This window comes from Schistocerca piceifrons, chromosome 1 (assembly GCF_021461385.2).
Source record: "Schistocerca piceifrons isolate TAMUIC-IGC-003096 chromosome 1, iqSchPice1.1, whole genome shotgun sequence".
Taxonomy (NCBI): Eukaryota; Metazoa; Arthropoda; class Insecta; order Orthoptera; family Acrididae; genus Schistocerca; species Schistocerca piceifrons.
Genome location: NC_060138.1, coordinates 1110591370 through 1110613936, shown reverse-complemented (window position 1 = coordinate 1110613936; position 22567 = coordinate 1110591370). Strand labels below are relative to the sequence as shown.

The 22567-nt window shown below is 39.1% G+C and overlaps 1 protein-coding gene across 2 annotated transcripts in view; it reads left to right on the top strand.

Moving 5' to 3' along the window:
- Positions 1 to 21695, top strand: part of LOC124776906 — a 213864-nt gene extending 192169 nt beyond the window's left edge. For both annotated transcript variants that reach the window (XM_047252121.1, XM_047252112.1), the window contains one exon: positions 20763 to 21695. In XM_047252121.1, coding sequence (XP_047108077.1) covers positions 20763 to 20977 — 215 coding nt within the window. In that variant the 3' untranslated portion in view covers positions 20978 to 21695. The remainder of the gene's footprint in view (positions 1 to 20762) is intronic.
- Positions 21696 to 22567: the final 872 nt, after the last annotated feature.

Sequence of the window (22567 nt, the reverse complement as noted above, 5' to 3'; positions counted from 1 at the left end):
GTCTGAATGCCTCAGTACGAGCTCTAATTTCCCTTATCTTTGAATGGTGATCATTGCACGATTTGAAAGTTGGTGATAATATATGCTCTAAATCATCGGTGAAGACCGTATTTCGGAATTTAGTGAGCAGCCCCTTCCATTTAGTGCACCGTCTATCTGCAAGTGTGTCCCAATTCAAACTTTCTCTTTCTATGAGATGCTCTCGAGATGGCTAAATGTACCAGTCACGAATCTTGCTGCTCTTCTTTGGACCTTCTCAATCTCTTGAATCAGACCCAACAGGTAAGGGTCCCATACAGATGAACAGAGCCCGCCTTACCCGTTACTTGTGTAATCTGATCATTCCATCAGAGATCATTTCAAATAGTCACACCCAGATACTTGAAGGATGATACCGCTTCCAAAGACTGCGCATTTATTTTGTACTCGTACATTAATGGGGATTTTTGCCTTGTTATGCGCAGTAAGTTACACTTACTAATATTAAGAGATAACTGCCAGTCATCAAACCACGCATTTATTTTCTGCAAATCCTCATTGATTTGTTCTCAACTTTCCTGTGGTACTACTTTCCTGTACACTACAGCATCATCGGCAAACAGTCTAATGCCGCTGTCAATACCATCAACCAGATTGTTTATGTAAAGCGTAAAAAGCAGCGGACTTATTACGGTGCCCTGGTGCACACCTGAAATTATGCTTGTCTCTGTTGAAGTCACCCCGTTCAGGACGACGTACTGCTCCCTGTCTGTTAGAAAACTTTCTATCCAACCGCATATGTCATTGGATAGACCGTAAGCATGCACTTTTTGGAGCAAGCGACAGTGTGGAACTGAGTCTAATCCCTTCGAAAGTCGAGAAATATGGCATCAACCTGGGAGCCGGTATCTAGAGCCTGTTGTATATCATGCACAAAGAGGGCCAGCTGTGTCTGGCTTGCCCGCTGTTTCCTAAAACCATGCTGGTTTCTGCAGATGAGCTTCTCAGAGTCTAGAAAAGTCATTATGTCTGAACACAAAATATGTTCCATGATTCTACAGCAGATCGATGTCAGTGAGATTGGCTGGTAATTATGTGAATCCAATTTTCTACCCTTTTTATAGATTGCTATGACCTGGGCCTTCTTCCAGTCCCATGGAACTTTCCGCTGTTCTAATGATCTCTGATAGATGATGGATAAGAATGGTGCTATATTTGTAGCATAGTCACATAAAATCTTATGGGGATACCGTCTGGGCCAGATGCCTTCCTGGCATCTAAGGATCTTAATCATTTTACAATCCCTGGTACACTAAACGCTATGTCAGCCATCCTTGCATTTGTTCAATAATTGAAAGATGGATTGGTGCTGCAGTCCTCTACTATCAACTAATTTTTGAAAGCTAAGTTTAGAATTTCGGCCTTCTGTTTGTCATCATCAGTTACATTACCCATACTGTCAGCAAGAGATGGTATTTAATTATTGGTAGCATTCATAGATTTTACGTATGACCAGAATTTTTGGGGGTTATTTTTACAATCTGCAGATAAAATATTGCTTTCAAATTCGTTAAAAGAGTCTCTCATTGTCCTTCTGACAGCTGCTTTCATTTCTCATAATTTCTGTTTGTCAGTGGGGCAGTGACTACATTTAAAACGCCTGTGCAAAATTCTCTGCTTTCTCAGCAACTTCCTAATATGTTTGTTGTACCAAAGTGGATCCTTTCCCTCCACTAAATTTTTGCTAGGCACATACTTCTCTAAACATGGTTGACGATACCTTTAAATTCCAACCAAAGATGCTCAATATCTTCCTGTCCCGCGGTGAATGCTTGGAGCTGACTATGAAGATATTCATTAATGACACTTTTATTTGCTTTCTCAAACAAGAAAACTCTACGCTGCCCCCCCCCCCCCCCCCCCCCCCCCCACGACATAGAAGCCACAATGACATTATGGTCGCTAACACCTTCTTCTAGATTAACTTCCTCAAAAAGATCAGGTCGGTTTGTTCCCAAGATATCTAATATGTTCCCATCTCGAATTGGTTTTCTAACCAATTGTTCAAGGTTGTATGTTGAGAGCGCTGCTAGAATAACTTCACACGAATCTTTGCTTCTGCCCCCTGTGACAAACATGTAATTTTCCCAGTCAATGGATGCCAGATTAAAGTCTCCACCTATAACTAATGGATAATTTGGATATTTACTTCCTATGTACTCAACTTTCCATGAAACATTCTGCAAAGTTTGTTGCGGATGCTGATAGTCTATAAAAACATCATAATACAATGGTAATCCTTGTCTGATTGACAGCTTTATCCAGACTATTCCATAGTCCGACCCAGTATCGATCCAACTAGGTTTAAACAGCTTTTAACTGCAATGAACACACCACCTCCCATAGAATCAGTCCTATCCTTCCTAAACATTGTCCAACCCAAGTTCAAAATTTCACTGCTTTTTATGTCTGGTTTCAACCAGCTTTCGGTACCTGATACAAAATTGGCATTGCTACTGTTTATTTCAGAGAGTAACTTGGGGATCTTGCTACAGACACTTTAACAATTTACTAACATGAGATTAAGCATATTTAAATCCTTTGGAATGACCTGTTTAGGCGAACTAACAATTTTTACAGTTGGCACATGGAGATGGTACGAACTTTCGTTACACTTGCAATGAACAACTTTCCAAACGTTCAAGAAGCTTGGTTTCACCAGGATGGAGTGACACACTGCACGGCAATGAATGGCATATGAGCGAGAATTGTGTGGCAACTATGTAATCTCATGATTCGGTAACATTCCGTGGTGCCAGATTTATTCATTTATGATTTTTTCTTGTGGGGCTACCTCAAGAGCAAAGTCTACATGACTCGACCAAGAGCCCTGGGTGAGTTAAAACAGAGAATTCGAGATGCAATTCACAGTATCCCAGCTGAGACGTTGCAGCGGTCAATGAGGAATCTCAACAGCAGATTTCAGGAATGTATTCATACAGGAGGGCCAATGGCCGTGCCGCAGTGGTAACACCAGTTCCCGTCAGATCACTGAAGTTAAGCGCTGTCAGGCTGGACTAGCATTTGGATGGGTGACCATCTGGTCTGCGAGCGGTGTTGGCGAGCGGGATGGAATCAGCCCTTGTGAGGCAAACCAAGGAGCTACTTGATTGAAAAGTAGCAGCTCCAGTCTCGGAACCTGACGTACAGCTGGGAGAGAGCGGTGTGCTGAGCACATGCCCCTCCATATCCGCATTCAGTCTTGCCCATGGACTGAGGATGACACAGTGGCTGGTGGGCACCATTGGGTCTTCATGGCCTGTTCAGGAGGAGTTTAATTTTAGTTTTTGTTCGTACAGGAGGACGCCGTCTAAAGGACGTAATTTTTAAAAAAATGATAAATGCCATCAGTGTTTTGTAAAGGGCAAATTACTACAAATGCAACTTCTTTCCTTCATCACTTCTATTTTTTATTGGAGTGTGGAAATGTTCCCTTTTTTCTGTGTCACCCTGAATATAAATTAAACAAGAGGAAAGTGAGGATGGTAAGTCATTATTCAATGCTTTTGGGCAGCTAGTATATTTTTCTTTAGTTTTAGTAAATACCCTTCCATCTATCATGTTGTCAATCAGTTTTGCTGCCTGATTGCGTGGAATGAGTTGTAATAATTTATAAAGCACCCCATTCCTCCAGACCATGTCATATGCTGCACTTAGATCAACGAAATCAAATAATGATTTCTGCTTAATTTGGTACACTGCTTCAATAAACATTGTTAATCATGAGACTCGATCAGTGCAGCCATATCCTGGTCGGAATCCAGCTTGCTCAGTAGGGAGGTTCTGAAAAATCACTGAACTAAACTGATTGTGTAGGTTTCTTTCAAGTAACTTGCAAAATAGTACCCAATTGTGTGATTGTACATTGTGTGGTCTGATGCCATGCTGTGTTTGCGTGTTGCTATGATCTTTGATTGCTTTACTTTATATAGGACTGAACCAGATAACATTATGTCAGAGAAGAAATCTGCCAGCCATCTTTTTGCATAATTCCCATTATTGGGGTCGATTCTATTACTTCTCATTGCCCTTCCAGGTTGTAGACTTTTACAAGCAGCAGAAATGTCAGATACAGAGAGAGTTCTTGGGAACTCAGATTGTTCTTTTTGAGCAATGTAGGTCTGTTTCTTATGCATCTTGTCTGAGCTTTATCACTTGATGCTCTGTATGTGAACAGTAAATGTGACACAATCCTATAATGCTGATGTATGATTGTTGCCCCTTACTTATATGTTGTTTTGACCCAACTTCCCTAGTAATGACTATGCTTCTGTACTTGAAGTTTGAAAATTGTGCAACTCAGCAGTCTCTATCCACCTAGTAAGTCTGGCTGTATCGAGATTATGAAATGTAGAAATTCATCAATTTTTTTCTCAGTAGTTTAATTCCAACCTGGAATATAGTGCTTGCTGTAGCCCCTAGGGACTGCCTTGTTTGCTGCACTTATCATAGCTCCAACAGCCTCTCATAGTTTTTTGCTTTTGTGGGAGTCGAACCAAGACATTTGTTCAGATTTTTAGCAAATATGTCCCACTTCGTTTTTATAAATTTCTGTATAGGTCATGCAAAGGATGATACCAGTGGGATACTTGTTCCAATTTCAATAAAGATTGGATGGTGTTGGCCTTGTGGGAATTCTTGTAATACCAACCAGCAACACTGAGAGGTAATTTAATCTCACTAGTTGGTACAAAGCATAGATTGGAATTATACTTCTGTCTCCCTGGTGCTGATACAAATGTTCCTTTATCGTTTGCATCAAACAACACAAAATATAAGTTACTCTCTTGTGCCCAGTTTATGACAACTTCACCATTTTCATCATTTCCCTTTTACTTCTATTAAGTCTGGTGACTTGAAATCTCTGAGATACACGACGACAATATTATGGAAAAGGATAGACTGCTGCTCACTATATACTAGGGCTGATGAGTCGCAGACAGGCACTACAAAAAAGACTGTAAACCAATAAGCTTCCAGCCAAAACGGCCTTTATTGGAATTAGACAAAAAACACACAAATACGTGACCATGGTCTGCCGAGGCCAGACTGCATGATGGGGGAAGCAATCTGGATAGTGGAGGTGGGGATGAGGAGGAGACTGGGGAAGAGGGGGGGGAGGGGGATAGCTTTCCTGCTACCTCTCCTCCTCCCTGCCCCAGCCTCTTCCTCACTCCCACCACCCAGACTGCTTCTCCCATCATGCACTGCTGCTTGTAGTCTGCCATCAGCAGCCAGAGACCATGGTTGTGTGTGTGTGTGTGTGTGTGTGTGTGTGTGTGTGTGTGTGTGTTGTCAAATTCTGATGAAGGTCTTTATGGCCAAAAGCCTATTTGTTTGACAGTCTTTTTTTGTAGTGTCTATCTTTGACTCAGCATCTCCGCTGTATGGTGAGTAGTGGTCTGTCTTTTGCATAATATTGTCATTATTTCATCCTGGATTTTCCTTTGTTCGAGATCTGTGATGAGGTGTTGTAATGTCAGGATGACCGGTGGAGGCCAAGAAATAGCTGGAAGTTTTTCTAGATTAATTACTGTTGTAATCACTGAATGAAAACAACTAATTCAGTTGGTTACTGAAAAACAGTCAACAAATTCGGTTGTAGTTTTATGTACCAGTTGAATTATTCATTCAGTCTTTTGAACAAAAACCAGTCTGTGGGTGCAACCAAATGAAAACAATCAGTTCACTTGGTTGTTGTTTTATGTATTGTTTGGATTATTATTCATTTATTTGTTTCGAGTGTGGCAGCAACCGAATGAAAATTGTCAACGCACTCCTTTGTAGTTTAGCATATTGAGTGAGTTATTCATTCTTTCTTTTAAAATGAAAACAGTCTGTCAGTTGAACCATGTATTTCTTTCAACTGAAACCACTCTTTGGTGTCTTAGTTGACTGAGCTATCCGTTCAGTCCTCTGAGTGAACTCAGTCTGTTGTGTTTTCATTAGTTGAACTAAAGCAGTAGTATACAACCGGGATACACATACTCCCTCAGAGGGTAGCCCCCCACTCGGGGGCATGTGAAGACATCTCAGCTAAAGTAAACATTATACACATTCATTTAACTATGTACCGAATAGACTAATTCTTCATTTCATCATTTAAAATTTTTTGACACATTGCTGTGGATTAAGTTGTTCCAGGTCCAATTAACCCATAACTAATAATGCTGATATATCATTGGGGTGCAAAGTTGACCAAAAAAGTGCCCCCAGGGGACGTGAAGAAGAAAAGAGCATTGCAAAATTTTAGTGAATGTTTGCATTCCATTTTACTGAAAAGGTGTCATGATGTTCATTAATCAAAAACCATTCAAATCTACCCCTCTCAGAAAGAGGATGGCAGCCCGCCTCCTCCACATCCGTCTCCCGTGCCACCAAGGCCCAGCAGTGGCAAAGAGGTGTCCCGCCTCCATGGGGCCCCACACAGCTCCATCAGCTGGCACACAGGCCACCTCCTCAAGTGCTGCTGTGGCCCTGGTGGCACAGGAGGTTGCCTGCAGCAGTGGTGTGTGCCCTGCCCCATAGACATTGCCCATTCCCGGATGGAAAAAGACTGAAACATATATATAAGTGAAATCATGTCACTCAAACCCAAAGACTGAAAGAGAATACTCATATACCAGATGTAACTATCTGAGACTTACGTCAATCGGTCGTCTCACATTATAGAAAAAACATTCATATAGCTAACACATGGCTACAGAGACTAGTTTCATTTGGTTGTTTCATTGACTGAAAAACTGAATGCAAAAGGAAAAAAAAATTTTTTTTTCATCAGTTGGTTGTTAAAACTAGTCTGTTGTTCCATGACTAGTGATCACTATGTGGAGTCCAGTCAGTATATGAAATACCCTGTCCATTAATTTTTGATACCTACAGTTGATCTTCTGTGAATAGTTTGTCATAAATTAGCTATTTTTCAGTATGAACGTGGTGTTGATAAAAACTGTGTGCGAACTGGGAATCTTTGCCTTTTGCAGGCAGTACTCCTACTGACGGAGCTATCTGGGTGGGGTTCCTGATCCGCTCTCATAAATTAACTTCTGCCAAGATGTCTCTCCTACTCCCTAGACTTCACAGAAGCTGTTCTGTCACCCTTGAGGTCCCCGAAGAAAATCTTAGCAACAGCAAATAGTGAAGAATCAGTCACACTTGTTTGCAAGGGTTGTTTGAAGGGTGTGGTGTGTGTTCCGTGTTACCCATGATTTATATGTTGGTGTAAATCATGTTTTGATCTTCAATATCCACCCCTTCCAAAAATTATACAAACCCTCCCATTTACATCACATTTCATAAAAAGTGTAAAATATTCTATACCAAATAGAAAATTATACACTACTATAAAATAGTTGTCTAGTTAGTCACTTTATATTACACTCCTGGAAATGGAAAAAAGAACACATTGACACCGGTGTGTCAGACCCACCATACTTGCTCCGGACACTGCGAGAGGGCTGTACAAGCAATGATCACACGCACGGCACAGCGGACACACCAGGAACCGCGGTGTTGGCCGTCGAATGGCGCTAGCTGCGCAGCATTTGTGCACCGCCGCCGTCAGTGTCAGTCAGTTTGTCGTGGCATATGGAGCTCCATTGCAGTCTTTAACACTGGTAGCATGCCGCGACAGCGTGGACGTGAACCGTATGTGCAGTTGACGGACTTTGAGCGAGGGCGTATAGTGGGCATGCGGGAGGCCGGGTGGACGTACCGCCGGATTGCTCAATACGTGGGGCGTGAGGTCTCCACAGTACATCGATGTTGTCGCCAGTGGTCGGCGGAAGGTGCACGTGCCCGTCAACCTGGGACCGGACCGCAGCGACGCACGGATGCACGTCAAGACCGTAGGATCCTACGCAGTGCCGTAGGGGACCGCACCGCCACTTCCCAGCAAATTAGGGACACTGTTGCTCCTGGGGTATCAGCGAGGACCATTCGCAACCGTCTCCATGAAGCTGGGCTACGGTCCCGCACACCATTAGGCCATCTTCCGCTCACGCCCCAACATCGTGCAGCCCGCTTCCAGTGGTGTCGCGACAGGCGTGAATGGAGGGATGAATGGAGACGTGTCGTCTTCAGCGATGAGAGTCGCTTCTGCCTTGGTGCCAATGATGGTCGTATGCGTGTTTGGCGCCGTGCAGGTGAGCGCCACAATCAGGACTGCATACGACCGAGGCACACAGGGCCAACACCCGGCATCATGGTGTGGGGAGCGATCTCCTACACTGGCCGTACACCACTGGTGATCGTCGAGGGGACACTGAATAGTGCACGGTACATCCAAACCGTCATCGAACCCATCGTTCTACCATTCCTAGACCGGCAAGGGAACTTGCTGTTCCAACAGGACAATGCACGTCCGCATGTATCCCGTGCCACCCAACGTGCTCTAGAAGGTGTAAGTCAACTACCCTGGCCAGCAAGATCTCCGGATCTGTCCCCCATTGAGCATGTTTGGGACTGGATGAAGCGTCGCCTCACGCGGTCTGCACGTCCAGCACGAACGCTGGTCCAACTGAGGCGCCAGGTGGAAATGGCATGGCAAGCCGTTCCACAGGACTACATCCAGCATCTCTACGATCGTCTCCATGGGAGAATAGCAGCCTGCATTGCTGCGAAAGGTGGATATACACTGTACTAGTGCCGACATTGTGCATGCTCTGTTGCCTGTGTCTATGTGCCTGTGGTTCTGTCAGTGTGATCATGTGATGTATCTGACCCCAGGAATGTGTCAATAAAGTTTCTCCTTCCTGGGACAATGAATTCACGGTGTTCTTATTTCAATTTCCAGGAGTGTATCTTTTATACACACATAAAATCCTCTAGTCATTTTATGTTGTCTCAACATCACTCTGTTTAAATAGTACTGTCATATTATACTTTTCACTAATATAACATTCTGTTCGTTTTATTTCATGTCTAGAGATCACTATTCATTTGTGATTCTCTTAAGTTTTCTACTTGACTATTATATTCGGTTCCCTACGTACTAACATTATACAATAGTTTAAGATTTTGGGAATAGATTATACAAAAGTTTAAGATTTGAAGAGAATTCGGTGCAGGAAAACTATCTTGGAAGAAACATTGAAAACAACTCGGGATCTGGCAGTCGTCACTCCGCCTGTTAACTCAGAATCTTAATGTCCCTGGGGGTATTAACTTTATGTCTTTTACGTTTTAATTTCCTTTCTCTGATCCCATTATAGGAGGTTTGATAGCCTTCTCATTATGTCTATTTACTCGTTGTGGTGCCTTTTCAACTAAATTTTTATAAACCATTTCCTGTTTAAGTTCATAATCTTCAGTAGGCTGTTCAGGCCAAATGAAACATTTAATAAGAGGTTCTCCTACAAAGGGTTTGCCTATTACTTCTAAAGGTGTTAATCCCGTTGATAAATATAGAAGTTCATTTAAAATAAGTTCAAAAGTCTTTGACCTTCAATGCCCATAAAGTATGTTTTTCATGGCAGTAGGTGCGGCATAATTTTCCAATCTCGTTCATTACCCGTTCACATAGATTTGAGGATGGGTTATAGTTGGATATTAACACTTGACGAATACCTTCCCATGCCAAAAATTCTTTAAAATCGTTACTAACAGACTGTGGTCCATTATTGGAGAGAAACCGTTTCGGTTTCCCTACCTCCAGAAAATATTGTTGCAAACAGTGTATCACTGATGGTGTATTTGCTTTTTTAATAGGGTGCAACTTAACATACTTTGACCAACACCCTATGAGGACTAAAATGTACGACACTCCTCCCTTACCTTTCGGAATTGGTCCAAAGAAATCCACTGCTGTAAGAGAGTGTATATATACTTAGGAATGATTGCATACATTTTGTATTTAACATGAGTGTTACTCTCTTTCACCTTCTGACAGATTTCACAAGTCCTAATTAAAGATGCTACTGTATGTCGTAGCCTTTAAAGTAATAGAACTCATTCATATGAGCTATACATTTCTTTATTCCGAAATGTCCATACCCAGTATGAACATACCACACAATTTTGTCTTCCTGTAACTCCGGAATGCATAAACACCACCATTATGATGTTATACTATCTCTCCAAAATAAATTATGACCCTTAATTTTCTACATTCCTGCTTGATTAGGAGGCAAGGAATTCCTAATACACATAGCAAGTATCTTGGTAAAATAGGGATCATGATGTATGTTATCTGTTACTCTTTGTGCCATCTCTTGTACCCTGGTATGTGGATACTCTCCTGTCAGAAAATTAATTGCAAAAATTAAGCCAGGTCCTTCTGTCCATTTTAACTCTTCCATGCCTATAGGTAACTTGGACAAAGTGTCTGGTACAAAATTCTGAGAACCTTTTACATACTGTATTCGAATGTCATATTCTTGTAGGAACAACATCCATTGCATTAATCTACTATGTAACAAACGACTATTCATCAAAAAAGATAGAGCTTGATGACCTGTGTAGATATGGATTTCTGACACTCATACTACTGTTTGGAATTTTTGGATACTCCATACTATTGCTAACAGTTCTTTTTCAGTAGCTGTGTAGTTTAATTCATGTTTATTAAAACTGTGGCTATAGATCTGTGATTTACATTATCTATACCCCACTCTCCTTGGAATAGTTCTGCCGCGATCCCGTAATCAGATGTGTCGGTTGCAATTTTAAATGGTTCGCCCATACTAGGATGATGCAATATGGGTGCTTCTACTAGTGCTCTTTTTATGTTTTCAAACACATTATTTGCCTCTTGATCCCAGACCCACAGTATTCCCTTTCTTAACAAACACAAAATTCTTCTGTCTTTTAGTTCTTGTCCCCTAATGTACCGTCTATAGTACGCGGCCATTCCGATAAATCCCTTCAATTGTCTCACGTTTTTAGAGGGTGGACATTCCTTAATAGCTTTTATGCACTCAGGATCCAGTCTAATCCCCTGTACCCCTACAAGATGCTCTAAAAACTTAAACTCTTGCCTTGCAAAGTGCGACTTAGACAATTTCATTGTAATACCTTTTTATTTAAATTTTTTCTCGGTCTTACTCAGTGTTAGGCAATGTTCTTCCCAGGTAGCTGAGATTATGAGAATATCATCTGCATATATTATTAAATCCTGTAACAAATCTCTCTCTAATGCCTCGTCCAGTGCACGTATAAATACTGAGACTGAGATATTAAGTCCAAATGGTAACACATTGAAATGATACAGAAACATGGTTATTTCTTTGATTCAGGATGTAACTTATTTTGCCAATATCCCACAGTCAGGTCCATCATGCTAAAAAACTTTGCTTTCTCAAATTTGGATAACAGTTCTTCGATGTTAATTGGTCTGTTTCGTTTTGTTTCTATATGCTTCTTCAATGTATGCACATCTAGCATTAATCGCACACCTCCTGTAACCTTTTTTACTACTACTAAAGGGTTATTCATGACACTAGAACTGTGTTCTATTATATTGTTGTCAATCATTTTGTCAATTTCCTCCTTAATTGCTTCTTTCAAACTTACTGGTATTGGATATGGCTTACAGAAAAATGGAGTGTCATCTTTTGATTTCAATCATGCATATGTAATCGCTGATATTACCAGGACAATCAGAAAATACTTCTTCATATTCCATTAGAATTCCATATAAATCTAGTTTTTGTGCATTGGTTAATATTGGGGATTCTTTTACTTTGTTTTGTATATCAATTCTATGTGCTAATTGGTCTACATTATCGATCTCCGGTGACAGTTGTGCTGTAGCTGTTAATCGCAGACATTGACTCTCAGTTGTTTGTTTACCAATGTAACTGTTTGTCACAAACGGTACCCAATATCTACTGTCCCCTTTCGCAAAACATAGAAGATTTTCCTCAAAATTTAAAATGACTTTAAATTCTAATAGCCGATCTAACCCAAATAATACATCTGTATTGATATTTTCTACTATTAACAATGTATGACGAAACAAATTATTTCCAATGTGGCAATTCACCTGGGTTTCGTGTTTTACAACTTTGCTCTTCGTTCCTGTTACACAACCATGTAAACTCCAGTTACTAGTAACAGAGGTAGGTGATGTTTAACTCGTAATAAGTTAAAGAACGCACTAGAAATTAGTGACACCTCACTCCCAGAATCTATAAATATGTTCACTTCAAAAGTCTCCACATTTCCTACTATTATTGTTTGTGGATTATTGGTAGTCAAGTTTGGTTCTTCCAGTAACAACCATTCTTTTGTCAGTATTTTGTCCATGAAATTAACATACTTCTTATAAACCAGGCCTCCTAGTGTATCTCTACGACCTGCGCCCCAGCCCTGGATCCAGATCACACTATGTTTTCCTCATTACTAGTAATCACCGGTTGGTTACCAAACCAGGGTACTACATTACCACTTTTTGCTCTATTATTACTTGACACAAATTCCTGTGAAGTTACTGGACCTAAATTTGAAGGTGGATGCTTCTTCTGATAATTATCATTACTATTATTCTGGTTACACTGGTGTACTCTAGCTAAGTTAGCCTCATGTCTTTTAAAGTTATTATTACTAATCCTTTTGTAATTATGATTTTCGTTCTGGTGTACGCTCTCATTGCGCTGCTTATTTAAGGCATCCAGTGTGTCCACAAAGGATAATAATTCTTCAACCGTTTTCCACCCACTACATAATATATCCTTCCTTACGTAAATGGGCAATCTTATTATTAAAATTCGAACTAACCTCTCTTCCTTCATTGGTTTATCTAAGTATTTCGCTTGTGTTAAATGCCAGTCGAAATACTTACTCATTGTTCCCCACATATTACTGTAATACTTCGGGTCCCACAACAGATTTTCCTGGGCACTTGCTGACCAATACTTCTCTTTAAACTTCTTTTGAAAATCTTCCCTAGAGGAAAAGTTTTCAATGTTTACTGTACCCCACTCTGAGGCTTGCCCTAGTAGATACCCCACAGCAAACTTAATCTTTTTCGAATCCTCCCAGTTCTTGGGCAAGGCTTGGTTGAAGTTTTTCAAAAAATGGGTGAGATGGGCTCCTCATTGTAAATAAAAAAAAAATTCTACACTGAGTATAATAACTATACTAACAGTCAATTATTCAACAGTTTCTTTTTAACTTTACACTCAAATAATTATTGTTTTGCGCTCACCTGGCGTAGAGTTCTAATTGCATTGGTGAGCAGATGCGGAATCAGTGCTGGTGAACAGCACTGGTGCCAATGACATCGAATGTTGGTTTCAGCATCGGCATTGGTGGGCGTATGTTGAATCATCACCAGTGAGAATTTTTCTCATCATATTTCTTCTTAGTCTAATATGTCGGAGGCTTCTCTCTCTTCTTTTAATGTTATATCTTCCTTACGTCTTCTCTTTTATTGTGATTATTAACTTTCACCATTTGAACTTTTTAGAGAGAATCCATTTCCTTGAAACAGTTCTCTTGTCTTATTATATCTGGTTACTGCAGCAACACATCATATCTTCTGCTTCGATTTACTCTCAGAATTCCCGTTTTTGCAAGTCCTTTCCACTAGTCACCACGTTTAATGATGTCGACAATAAGAAGCGATGTGAAGTTGTATTGCCTCCAAAATTCACATCTCTCTCACATCAGCTGACTTACATGGTATGCACAGCCGATCTTCTTTTCTGGATAGCCAGCTATGTCAATCTCCTAAAAACTTCTTCTCCAAAGAATACTGCTGGTTAACGGAATTTAAGAGACTCCCCCCCATGAAATAAGTGGATACTCGCAGAATACTTTCAGTTTAGTCTTATTGTATTTCAACTTCCACAAAGAACAAATTCACCACTTCTCACATAAATATTCGAATGTTTGCAAGTCAACCGATTCGTCTAGCATTAGACTCGATTAAATACATTTACAATAACGTAGTTTTTACAACCACATAATTTATGAACATGTCTTGCTTCTAGCAAGTCCAACGCATGAAGTATAATTAACAATGTTTCAACTGTTCTTCTTTTTTCTCATTACAATAGTCAACTATATAAAACACCTTAAGATATATAAACACTCCTTGTTCTTCCAAGACGGCGCGAGCGGTAAACACTTGTGGATGCTGTTCGACCATCGCATCTACCTTGTGCTCGTTACTCCTTTCTAGCCTGCACACACAAACATGTGTCGCACAGTATGTACATTCTCTCACACTTATTTTTAAAACATCATGTGTTCGAGATGGTAGAAGGGTGAGTGGTTCTAGCATTTATGCAGAAATTCTCGAAGCACTACAACCTGTTCATTGATGTAATATGATTTGCGATTTCTAGGTAGATTGATAAAAACTTTCCCAACTGTATCGATAGATGGTTGAACTTTCCCTTGTTCACTTCTAATTACTTCTTCCTTCAATGCATTACCATCTATAAGGTGAAAATTATTTCTCAGGGAAAGAAATCTGTCTTGAGATTCTTTGCTGGATAGTACTGGGACATTTAATCCTTTCTGCCATACATTAAAGTTCTAGGATATCGAATCATGCCCATTATTAAATTTAAACCAATAAACTGCTTAAGATCAAAATGATTTGTAAATAATAATACATACTTATTTGTGAATTCTGGTACAAAAGTTAAAAAAAATCTTCAGGGAAATACCGAGACCAGTACTGTGAAGGGTTTTTCAATACCACTGGAACCTTAAAAAATATATGTAACCAATATGGGGTGTATGCTTAAATATTAAAAATCAAGCAATGGAAAATCTAGGAAGGAATGTAACAATACCAGAGAAGTAAAGTTGCTACTCACCATATAGCAGAGATGCTGAGTCGCGATGTTGTTGTTGTGGTCTTCAGTCCAGAGACTGGATTGATGCAGCTCTCCATGTTACTCTATCCTGTGCAAGCTTCTTCATCTCCCCATACCTACTGCAACGTACATCCTTCTGAATCTTTTTAGTGTATTCATCTCTTGGTCTCCCTCTACGATTTTTACCCTCCACGCTGCCCTCCGATACTAAATTGGTGATCCCTTGATGCCTCAGAATATGCCCTACCAACCTATCCCTTCTTCTAGTCAAGTTGTGCCACAAATTTCTCTTCTCTCCAATTCTATTCAATACCTCCTCATTAGTTATGTGATCTACCCATCTAATCTTCAACTTTCTTCTTTAGTATCACATTTCGAAAGCTTCTATTCTCTTCTTGTCCAAACTATTTATCGTCCACATTTCACTTCCATACATGGCTACACTCCATACAAATACTTTCAGAAACGACTTCCTGACACTTAAATCTATACTCAGTGTTAACAAATTACTCTTCTTCAGAAACGCTTTCATTGCCATTGCCAGTCTACATTTTATATCCTCTCTCCTTTGACCATCATCAGTTATTTTGCTCCCAAAATAGCAAAACTCATTTACTACTTTAAGCGTCTCATTTCCTAATCTAATTCTCGCAGCATCACCCAATTCCATTTTCCTCGTTTTGCTTTTGTTGAAGTTCATCTTTTATGCTCCTTTCAAGACACTGTCCATTCTGTTCAGCTCCTCTTCCAGGTCCTTTGCTGTCTCTGACAGAATTACAATGTCATCAGCGAACCTCAAAGTTTTTATTTCTGCTCCATGGATTTTAATTCCTACTATGAATTTTTCTTTTGTTTCCCTTACTGCTTGCTCAATATACTGACTGAATAACATCGGGGATAGGCTACAACCCTGTCTCACTACCTTCCCAATCACTGCTTCCCTTTCATTCCTCTCGACTCTTATAACTGCTATCTGGTTTCTGTACAAACTGTAAATAGCCTTTCGCTCCATGTATTTTACCCCTGCACCTTCAGAATTTGAAAGAGAGTATTCCAGTCAACGTTGTCAAACGCTTTCTCTAAGTCTACAAATGCTAGATATGTAGGTTTGCCTTTCCTTACTGTGTTGTCTAAGATAAGTTGTAGGGTCAGTACTGCCTCACGTGTTCCAACATTTCTGATATTCCCTGAGGTCAGCTTCTACCAGTTTTTCCATTCATCTGTAAAGAATTCGAGTTAGTATTTTGCAGCCGTGGCTTATTAAACTGATAGTTCTGTAATTTTCACATCTGTCAACACCTTCTTTCTTTGGGATTGGGATTATTATATTCTTCTTGAAGTCTGAGGGTATTTCGCCTGTCTCATACATCTTGCTCACCATCTTCGTCTACATTCTCTTCCATTTCTATAATATTGTCCTCAAGAACATCACCCTTGTATAGACCCTCTATATACTCCTTCCATCTTTCTGTTTTCCCTTCTTTGCTTAGAACTGGGCTTCAATCTGAGCTCTTGATATTCATGCAAGTGGTTCTCTTACCTCCAAAGGACTCTTTAATTTTCCTGTAGGCAGTATCTATCTTACCCCTAGTGATATGCGCCTCTACATCCTTACATTTGTCCTCTAGTCATCTCTGCTTAGCCATTTTGCACTTCCTGTCGGTCTCATTTTTGAGACGCTTGTATTCCTTTTTGCCTGCGCGATAGGCACAACAAAAAGATTCACACCACAGAGTGTGATTTCAGCTCTCTGAGACTGCAGACATGTCTGCAAGTGTGTGTGTGCATGTGTGTGTGTGTGCATGTGTATATGTGGATGTGTGTCTACTGCTGACAAAGGCCTTAATGGACGAAAGCTTTAATTGTGTGAATCTTTTTGTTGTGCCTATCGCAACTCAGCATCTCTGCTATATGGTGAGTAGCAACTTTCCTTCTCAGCTAATGTTAAATATTAAAAATGCATCAAATAAACTAACATGTTCTTCACCTCTGTATTGGAAGCATGTGGAGAAAGAAAATCCTTCTCAACAAAATCCATCTCTCTCCATATCCACATTTGGTGCATCATCCTTGCTTTAGAAGACTGAGGATTCACTTCATGGGACTCATTTGACATCACACAGTGTTGTGAACATGCAGTGAGATTACTGCTTTCTTTTGAAGATGTTTCTTTTATGTCCCTCACTGACATTCTGTAACCTCCCCTTCCTAATCGTCCTACTGGATTGTGATGTAACTGACTCTGATCGCATATGCCTAATGAAATTTTACAGTTGGTAATGCTATCGTTACTGAACGAAAATAACACTAGTTAGTTGGAGGAAAGTGTACAACAGACTCTTCTGAATGAAGAATCTATTCTAAACCTAATCTAAATACTGATCATAATTTCGAAATGGGTGGAATATAGTGCAGTCTCGCTCAAACCACACGGAGGGGGAGGCAGGGAGGGTACCACATGATATTTTCTACAGAATTGACTGATAATACAAAGAAAACAGTGATTAGCTAAAACGCAGACAATTAAACTATTGCCAGCCTGCTAGGGCAATGAATCTCCAGAATCTTAAAAAAGGTAATGGCAAAAAAATTTAAGCAAATAATCACTGGCGTGGCAACAGAAGGTTGTCACACCTTTTTTTTAATGAACTGTGGTATTTTAAAAAGGTGTGACAATGTTCTGTTGCCACGCCAGTGATTATTTGCTTAAATGAATCAGAAAGCACTGAGTTTGCAGTTACTTATTCAGAAATACTAAATTTTGAAATTAATGCTAAATGAAATTACTGGTTAAATAAATGACTGGCTTAACTTGATCTTTGTTGTGTAAAATAATAATAATAACTTTCAGTAACCTCAGTGTAACATAATGCAAAATTTAGAAAAAAAAAATCAAGAAATTTCCTTTTGATTATTGAAAGATTGAACTGAATTCCCTTTAAGCAAATGACCATCTGATTTTACTTTAAATATAACAACAACAAAATACATAAGAATCCAGTAGAAGTCACTCGCTAAGCTAAATGCAGAGTAAATGAAATTGTGCACTCTTAATTTGTGCTGTATCTTTAGTTATTAGCTTTGCCAGTGAAATTTTTAGTTACTTTAAGTGAATGAAGTTAATACTCAAAAATACAAATTAGTTAAGCATCTGTTATGCAATACAAGAATGAACAGTTACTGAGACAGAAAATATAGTCTAAAACTGGTTATTAGCAAACACACCAATCTGTCAATAAATAGTTAGTCAATTTTCCTAATTTTACAACAATCTGTGATTGCCTGGAAAGGAAAGAGACCCTGCTTGGTAACAATGTATGAGGACAGTGACAACACAGGTGCCCTGCAAGTTTCAACTATTGCAGGTTATTATTCAAGTTAGTCATATCTTGTGAAAGAACTGGGTCTGGGTAATGCATATATAAATTTATAATTTTTTCTTAACAGTCTTACGGTGTTGTAGGTGTGGGGATGACAAAGAATGTAACCGACGACAGTGCTGAACTGCTGCTACTGGTTGAGAACCTCAAGTTGTCTCCAGAGCCATGGATAATTATGGGACAGGCAATAGTTGGAATTGGAGCTTCCTCCGCCTGTCCACTCCTACCACATCACATTCTCAATACTCGCAGGTTAACAAATCAGGCGTGTCTAAATTGGCTCGAGCACAGAGCACACTGCGTCTGTGGGAGCACTCAACAAACACTTCTTCACTCTTTCATGACTCAAGCTACTCTGCTTCCCCTCTGCTCGCAACGCGATGGAGACTCTCCATACGCAAAGATAAACAGCGGCACAGCTACTGCCATTTGATTGTTGCTATTGATACATTTAAATAAAGTTCCCTTGGCTATTATCCAGCAATTTACAGTATTTTCATTATAATTACAATCAAGCAAATAAATACACTATTACATTAGATTACATATTAAGTATAGGTTCTGTAAGAAAGCTTACAGATTCAGAATCATAGGTACAGTACAAGTTATCAATGGATATTAAACGGCAAAAATTTTGGATGGTGCAGACGGTATTTTAACTGCATTTTCAGTGTTACAAGTTGTAATGAGAAATCAGCATGAGCATTGTCAACTTCAGACAGATCTCTTATGTCTGTCATTTCATTCAAGATACTATGTGTTCCACTTTCGGGTAAAATGTATTTACCATTTGATATCAGAAGCAAAAGCAATAATATCCCTCTTACAATAAATACTTTTAAAATAAAAGTGAACTTAAATTAACATTTCTTGGCTCTGAATTAATACCCAAATGAATGTGCAGATGAATGATAAAATCTAAACACAATACTAACCCATATAATAGCGAGAGTTATTATGTGTCCCACAATAGAAAGCATAATTTGAAGAGACTCACAAATAACAGCGTACAGTTGTTGTTATTACATTTCTTTTGATAAGAAAACTTTAATACTGTCATTCATTTAAACAATATAATGAAGACTAAGAAAATATCTTACATTGCTGTTGCAACAACAGTCGCTGGCGTACTGAATTTTCATTGTAGAGCAGTATGCCATGAACAATTGGAACTAGAAATGCATTTGTAACAACAGGGATAGACCCACAATACTGACTCGAGCCAGTGTGAGCCAGAGAAGTGAAAACAAGCCAAGAAAATAATTATACGAACTGACTTGCATATTCATGTGGGTCACAGCTGAAAGGGATATATTTATTAACTGACAACCAGATGGTTAGTTAACTGAAACTGGTTGTCACTCAAACAATATGGTTGTGCCATGCTGCTTTGCAATGTTGTTTACAGAAATATAATGACATTCCTTCTGGGTACCAGTGCAACTTGCTCACTGTTAAACCTGAATGAATAAAAGTTGCGGATCAACAGAATATTTCAATTCACATTCAGCATTGAAAGCATTCAATGGAGCCCTGAGTTTCCTAAAAGGGAAAGCAATGACATTTCTTAAATACAATGGAACAACCAAAAAGCTTCAATTGTCAACTCATGAGCAACAAAAATTTCTTTGATATGAACTGGCGCAATGCCTCCAACTTCAGTGTCAGTGAAAATATAGTGTCTAATGTCTACAGTGACATCCTCCAAATAACAAAAGCATAACTCTCAGTGCTGTGGAGTAGTGTTATTAGTAGCATAAAATGACCGTGGTGCCATTAACACAAACATATTGGTACACATCATGAGATAACAGACTGTAGTTTGGATTAATAGAGGTATAAACCAAGATAGTTTTATCAGTTATCCAGTTGAATTTTTATATTCTTGGACTTATATATCACAATAAATTTTCAAAAGCTTTTACCATATACTTCACTGAAATTTCTAAGCCCACTGAAGTTTGGCAACCCAATTAAACTTACGACTCAGAAATAAAATTCAGTAGAGACAGAAGTAGTGACTGGATATATTGCACAAGTATGAAATCCCAATGAGTTCCTGTATAATCATAATTTTGTACAGCTAGCAGTAATCATCTGTTTTGGGCTCTGATTATGAAAATGCAGGACTAATTCTCTAATTTTCAGCTCAATACAATTCCCTCCCTTGTCAGCTGTATGACCAATCTGTTTGTTCATGTTCGTGATGATACTATATCAAACATTATTTACCAAAATGCTTTTTAATTATGTTCATTATTGTCCAACATAATTTTGTATGCTTAAATTTAAATAACTACATTTTCCTTTATGATACTTGTGCAGATGAAGTTGTGGACATCGAAAATAATCTGGCAATTTGGCAAGTTAGTATTGATTGTTGGCTAAGCATAAAAGTTAACTGAATACTGAGCTGTGTCCTACTTACCTGTTGGTGTCACCAAATGCCATTAGGTCAGGTCCTCAAAGTTCACAACAATGTCTTCAGCTATGCATGCTGGTTTCTGCATTATAATTCATAACCTTGTGAGGAAAGCTCCTTTTTAACAATGTGCTGTCTCTTCTTCCTCAGAATGTTCTGTCTACACATACATTCGAGATGAACCATTAAGGCAACAAGTGTGGAATACATTACAAAAGCTGAAAGATCGAGGATGCTTTCGCAAATACAGACGGGCTGAAGACCTGATAGAAGTGGATATCGGAGTTACAGTTGAGAGAGGATTTAAAAAATATATGTTATTAGGTGGAGTGCTAAATAATCTTGAAGTCTCCCACAAACAGTAAGGGGATTATAACCTTAGAGATCCTCATCTGCCTCAGAATTCAGTTTTAAATATTTCATTGAATCCTCAACTAATAGAAAGGTAAATGTGATGGGAGTTGATGGTCCCTGCTTCATTAGAGTTTTCAAAGTTGTGGTGCAAGTGATATATTTTTAGGCACTTCATATCTCCAAAATTGCATTCATATGTCTTTTAGTGATAGGAGTTCCTAATCACGCAGTTGAAGTTCTTAATATCAAATGTGTTGTCTCTTGATATTTCACTGTGTTATATTCATTTGTTATTTGTAAAATACTCTGAGCAGCAAATATTTGTTATATTTGTACCTGATTATAGCTTTTATAATTGAGCTGAGAAAGGTAAATAATTGTACCATACATCTCAGTACAGCTATATTCATAATTTGTACTGTTATTTTTATCTGGAGAGAGAATTGTGAAGGTTTTATATTTTGTATCATCATGACAGTTTTTCTCATTACATTAATATTTTAGCTTCACTTTTCAATCACAGATATTGTACTGATTTGATTTAATGCTTAATGGCAGTATCCATTTCGTGTCTTTGTTGCATACCGTGTTCTGCCTAGTAGAAGAAAAACTGTGAAAGCTATTAAGGCAGGAAGTTTTAACAGTTGCTCTTCCTTTTTATTTTATGGAAACATTTTTTAAATTCTATTTTTTGTGTAATTTCTGTGAAATAAACAACTTCACAATATGTATAATTGATATGATGTCAGCTGCAGCTTCCTAACACGAGTTTATAAGCATTAGTGTTGCTCTTTAGGCACAATTTCTGATTTTATTTGAAATTTTCTTTCTATGCCCATCTTTGCACTTCATCCAGACTTTCTCAAGACATTAAACACTATAAAATTACTTTTATATTATGTGTGAGGGGCGTTCAATAAGTAGTGCAATACATTTTTTCTCTGAAAGCAAGTTGGTTTTATTCAGGATTCCAATACACCATATTATTCCCCACTCTTTTGGCTAGAAAGGCCTACTTTTCAACATAATCTCTGTTCAATGCGATGATGTTAAGCCACCTTACTGGGAGGACCTGTATGCCCGAATGGTACCACTCTACTGGTCAACTTCCGAGCCGACGTCTTGCTGCACCAGTAACCTCCCCATCATTTCTGTACTGCATCCTGTGGAGTGCATTCTTCATATGAAGTCTGAAGTTGGGAGATCCAGGCTGTGAGTGGATGAGGAAGAACAGTCCAATGATGAGTTCTTTTGCATTTCTGTGGAGATGGAAACTCTGAAGTCACTTCTTCAATTTCCTGAGGGTAGCACAATACACTTTTAGAGTCGATTGTTGCACCATGAGGAGTGGCATCTAACAGAATAACTTAGAAGTCCACTACCTTGACTGTACTGACTGGGTGCGGCTTTGAACTTTTGCTTCGGAGGAGATAGATTGTTGTTTCATTGTGTTTCCAGTTCATAATGATGAACCCATGTTTTGTCACCTGTGACAATGTTTGACAAAAGATTGTCACAGTCAACCTCTTAACAGATGGTCCTTCGTTCCTCTTATTGTCCCTCTGTTAGGCAGTGAGGGACCAAGCAGGCACACACCTTTG